Genomic DNA, 5141 nt, shown 5'->3' with positions numbered 1-5141 from the left:
TCTCATTTATTTGAAAACTAAAAAAAAAAAAAGAGAGAGAGGACAGAGATTTTAGGATTGAATTAATAAAATAAAATCCTTTTAAAAGTTGAAGGGCAAATATTAAAAGGGAAGCAAACGCAGGCATGGCTTTTTCTTTGGTGTTCTTTTTCAACTGCTCTTTTCCACAACTCCGTTGGTTTTTGAAGAATGGGACACTCGATCGTATTCAGGGCAGAGCATGAGCATGTTCACATCAACCCCAGATGCTGACCGCGGGCAGATCTTTAGAGAGAGAAACTATTCTAGAGAGAGAAATGGCTTCTCTGAGACAGGGCGTCAGATGGGTTCGGGCAATGCTGGCTCGGGCGGGTACCCTATAGAGAGATCCACATCCCCAAGTCCCCAAAACTTTAAGAGAGAGAAGCAACCACGGAGACTGAAATGAACTACTTCCTCTTCCTTCTTCTTCTCCCCCCTTTGTTGGTTTTCCTTTCAAATTCGACGTTTTACCCTGTACCCAGAAGCAGATTTTGCTAGAGAGAAGCTTAATCTTCTCCATTTCTACAGTTTTCGTCTCTATTGTTCCTTTTTTCCCCCATTTCGAATCTTGTTTCTACCCTTCTGATCGCTGCCATTTGGGTTTTTTTTTTCTATTTCTAACCCCCTTTTCTTTGGGTCTCTTTTGACTCTGTTTTTTCCCCCCCATTTCTGTGATTCGGCATTGGGAAAATTTGGAAAGTCCCACCTGGGGGATTCCCTTTTTTGGGTTGTGTCTTCCTGTTTGGAAGCCGGGAAAATCAGAATGCCGAGAAACAGAGATTTTCCTTGCTCGCCCCTTTTTTTCTCTCTCTCTTGCTCCCTTGACAGAACAGAGGATTGCCCATTTGATGATATGGTTTCGTTTCTTCTGACTTGATCAGCATACACCAACTGATAATCAGTAGACCATTCAATTGGGAACTTCTCTTCTCTTCTCTAGGATTTAGTTAAAATTCCTTAATATTTCTTTGATTGATATCCCCAACTCAGAGGCTAACATCTAGGGAGTAATTGGTGGTTTTCTAGTTACTGCTGTGAATCTGGTGTCTATATGAATTTTGTGGAACAATGAGAGATGAGAATTCAAAGAAAAGCAAGGTTAGAGAATCTGCTGTGTTTGTTGATTGTATATTCTCCTTTTGTCTGTATTTCTTTTTTGTGGTCTGAGAATTGCTGATATTCTTCTGCTCTTTCCTGAAGCTTTCATGGCCTAAAACACTGGTTAAGAAGTGGTTCAACATGAAGAACAAGGCCGAGGATTTTACATCGGATGATATTGCTTATAGAGGTGATTGGTTCTTGTCTGGTCAAATTTATTAATGATTTGGATATGTCATTTGGTTAAACTGGGATTTTTTCCCCATTTCCTGTAGCTTGTTCTAAAGTTGATTTAGATTCTTCTTCTAAAGCTTGAATAACAAACTTGCGTTATTCTGCTCCCAGTCACTGTTTTGTCTGGTGCATAAGTTTTTTTTTTTTTTTTTTCTGGTCTTTAATGGGGGGTTCTGTTTGGTTGCGGCTCAACAAGATCTATAATTTGTTTTCTTCCTCTTCCATCCTTGTTTTTTCTTTTGGACGAAAACGAAAACCCGAAAATCGAGTTCTTTTTTGGATTTGAATGCGTGGGCTTGATGATGATTAACTGGGAAGCAAAAGCACAGCTTTAGCTTTATTAACATTCTTTTGTTGGTTGGTGCTTCTTTTTCAGGTGGTGATGAAGAGTGGAGGAACAACAGCTATACAAAGAGGGAGACGTGCACTGTCAAGAAAAGCAAAACAGGTTTGGTTCAGTTTTTCAGACATCTCTCCCCATTGCTTTCATTTGGACCACAGCAGCAGCCTTAAAAACTCCAAAACAATGGACAAAATTAATTTGCTTTTAATCATTTCTAGTTTTCTGCTCCCCCCAGTTACTTTCACTAATCCCTTTCCAACATTCTCCCCCAAATTACGTCCACAGATAGATCCAACAAACGCCATCCCGATCGAGGCCGACGAGGCAAGATTGACCTCGATGGCACGCAGGTCACTGACGTGCAAAATTACAGGTAGGTTCTATTGTAGTTGTTGTTTGTTTGTTGGATTTGTTTCGTTTGTTTTTGTTTTTGCTTATTATCTGTTTTCTGTGGGCTGTGGACAGGGTTTTTGTTTCTACTTGGAATGTGGCTGGAAAGTCTCCTCCTAACTGTTTGAATCTTGAAGACTGGCTTCATGCTTCCCCTCCGGCCGATATTTACGTTCTCGGGTATATACCGAAATATCTGATATGCAATCTCTTTCTGTCTTCCTTTTGTTAGAAAAGTTTTGAAATAGTAAAGAGGAAGTTTCATGTTGCTTCCTTTTGCAGGTTTCAAGAAATTGTTCCTTTGAATGCTGGTAATGTTTTGGGCACAGAAGACAATGGTCCAGCCAAGAAATGGCTGGCTCTGATTAGGAAGACTCTGAACAGTCTCCCTGGCACTAGTGGGAGTTGTTACACGCCTTCTCCCATCCCTGATCCGGTTGTGGAGTTAGATGCAGATTTTGAAGGATCAACGAGGCAGAAGGCTTCATCATTTTTTCATCGCAGATCATTCCAATCACTGAGTCGCAGCATGAGAATGGACAATGACATGTCTATGCCACAACCACGACTTGATCGTCGATTCAGTGTCTGCGATCGGGTTATGTACGGGCACCAACCGAACGATCATGACCCCAGTTACCGATGGGGTTCCTCGGATGATGAAAATGGGGATTCACCAGTTGCCTCACACTATTCACCTTTCTCTTATAATGGTTTTTTTCCCATGGAAGATGGAGATAATAGACATTCTGGGCACTCGAGGTACTGTTTAGTTGCAAGCAAACAAATGGTTGGCATATTTTTAACTGTATGGGTGAGGAATGATCTCCGAGACGACATCCGAAACATGAAAGTATCTTGTGTAGGCAGAGGATTAATGGGTTATCTTGGGAATAAGGTAACAAGTTCTCCTAGATTATGTACAAACTTGGGGAGTCATAATGTGAACTGAAGGAAATGAATGGTAATCTGATTTCTCTTATGGATTTTCAGGGATCAATTTCAATTAGCATGTCTTTGCACCAAACAAGTTTTTGCTTCATCTGTACTCATCTAACCTCTGGTCAGAAGGAGGGCGACGAACTTCGGAGAAATTCTGATGTCATGGAGATTCTCAGAAAAACAAGGTTTCCCAGAGTTCATGGCATGGGCGACGAGAACTCTCCTCAAACGATTTTAGAGCATGAGTAAGGATTCCAATCATGGAACACATTTTTCATACAATGTATGAACTTTGGTTGTTTCAATGTTATTAGCTTTCTCTAAAAGTTTGTCATTGTGATTGTCCTGATCCAGTCGAATTATTTGGCTCGGGGACTTGAATTATCGGATTGCATTGTCGTATCGATCTGCAAAGGCTCTTGTTGAGATGCGAAATTGGAAGGCTTTGTTAGAGAACGATCAGGCATACTACAAATCTCCTAATATATCAAATTTCATTCACTCATTTATAATGATGATCACTTAATCTGAGATTGTATTGTTCTGTTCTTTCAGTTACGACTCGAACAAAGACGAGGCCACGTCTTCGAAGGATGGAATGAAGGAAAGATATACTTTCCTCCCACATACAAGTATTCCAATAATTCAGACCAATATGCAGGAGACGCGAGGCACCCGAAGGAGAAGAGAAGAACTCCTGCTTGGTAAAACAATACAATACAAAACGACGTTTACATATATACAAATCGATGCGAAATACACCCTCTCTGAAAATGTCGGTTCTAACTTCTATTTGATTATGTGTGAAGGTGTGATCGCATACTATGGTACGGAAGAGGCCTTCACCAACTGTCCTACGTTCGCGGCGAATCAAGATTTTCAGATCACAGGCCTGTTTACAGCATATTCTTGGCCGAAGTCGAGTCCATAAACCACAGCCGCATCAAGAAAAGTATGAGCTATTCGAGTTCCCGAATCGAAGTAGAAGAGCTGTTGCCATGTATGTACGGACACCACACTGAAATGAACTTCTTCTGAGGGATTTTCTTTCCACACCATGCTGTACTAAGCCAACAAACTCATGATCAAGGAATCACCTACTCTCCAAGGTAAAATCACCCAAATCCCAAGATCACATTATACATCAAACTTACTTTTCCCACACATAATAATCATACTTCCATTGTCATTATCAGGTCCCCTTCAGCTTTCGATCATCGTCATCGCACTCGGCTTCCTCATATAGGTACTTCCTTTATGAACTCCCGTCTTCCACAAGCATGTCGTTTAGTCGCTTTTGTTAAACACAATATCTATTCTGGGGTAAATGGTGTGGCAACTTTTACTTTCTACTGCCCAATTCAAAATCTGATCTTCTAGTTGACTCCTCCCATCCATGGGAAACAGAATAAGAACCAAGAATTTTTTTTTCTGAACCCATTACTGCAAAAAGTTGTGTTGTTTCAATAACAAGTTTAGAACTTAGATATGTTGGTTGGGCTTATCCCATTTGCAACTTGGTCCCCCAAAATTTGCAGGCTCTCTCTCTGCTGCAGAAAAGGAAAAAGAGAAGAAAAACTTGCTTCTTTTACCACAGCCATGGCACCCCTCTGAAATTCTGCAACAGGAAGAAGAAGAAGGTCCATTATGAGCTTTCTCTAATTCTCTAAATTTGGCAGCAATTTTTTTCCATTTGATGATCTAATTTTTTTTTCTTTTCTTTTTGCTCATCACTGTGCAGGTGGTAGGTACAGACTGCAAATTTTTACATCAGTAAGATTCAAACTGATGAGCTGGACTAAATAAGCAACTTTTTTTTTTTTGGGTTTTGGGAAATTGAATTTGTAATTGGTGGGTGAGGTCGAGGGAAGGTTTGAGGATTTTAAATGTATTTTAGTTTTAGTGATGATTCTTTTGTGTGGTTTTTTGGGAAATAAAAAAAAATTTATAGGCAACTTTTTTTTCTTTTCTTTTTTGAATTTCTTGGTTGGTTTGATTGAACTGTAGAAAGGTTGAAAAGAAGTGGAGAAGTGACAGAAACTACTGGCTCATTGCAAACTGTAAAATTAAAAATAAAAATAAAAAAATGATGGCATTAAAGCTATTTTTTTTT

At 39.7% G+C, this 5141-nt stretch overlaps 1 protein-coding gene across 1 annotated transcript; it reads left to right on the top strand.

The window, feature by feature from the left end:
* The first annotated feature begins 202 nt into the window (after positions 1–202).
* LOC111018402 (DNAse I-like superfamily protein) lies at positions 203–5141 on the top strand. Its single transcript, XM_022294459.2, has 13 exons — positions 203–1119; positions 1222–1309; positions 1730–1801; positions 1982–2069; positions 2162–2266; positions 2369–2984; positions 3080–3273; positions 3383–3491; positions 3584–3732; positions 3838–4137; positions 4225–4274; positions 4567–4668; positions 4770–5141. Exons 1-10 carry the CDS (start codon positions 1090–1092, stop codon positions 4064–4066), a joined length of 1680 nt encoding a protein of 559 aa, XP_022150151.1. The 5' UTR covers positions 203–1089; the 3' UTR covers positions 4067–4137; positions 4225–4274; positions 4567–4668; positions 4770–5141.

The sequence above is a fragment of the Momordica charantia genome, assembly GCF_013281855.1.
Source record: "Momordica charantia cultivar OHB3-1 chromosome 9 unlocalized genomic scaffold, Mcharantia_2.0 BLBB01000009.1, whole genome shotgun sequence".
NCBI classification, from domain to species: Eukaryota; Viridiplantae; Streptophyta; class Magnoliopsida; order Cucurbitales; family Cucurbitaceae; genus Momordica; species Momordica charantia.
This window is presented reverse-complemented; position numbering and strand designations above follow the sequence as displayed.

Bases quoted from the DNA above. Each gene is read 5' to 3' on its own strand.
- LOC111018402 (XM_022294459.2), top strand. From the start codon at position 1,090: ATGAGAGATGAGAATTCAAAGAAAAGCAAG. The intron at 2,070-2,161 runs GTAGGTTCTATT...GGCTGTGGACAG, and splicing joins ACTGACGTGCAAAATTACAG to GGTTTTTGTTTCTACTTGGA. The intron at 2,267-2,368 runs GTATATACCGAA...TTCCTTTTGCAG, and splicing joins GCCGATATTTACGTTCTCGG to GTTTCAAGAAATTGTTCCTT.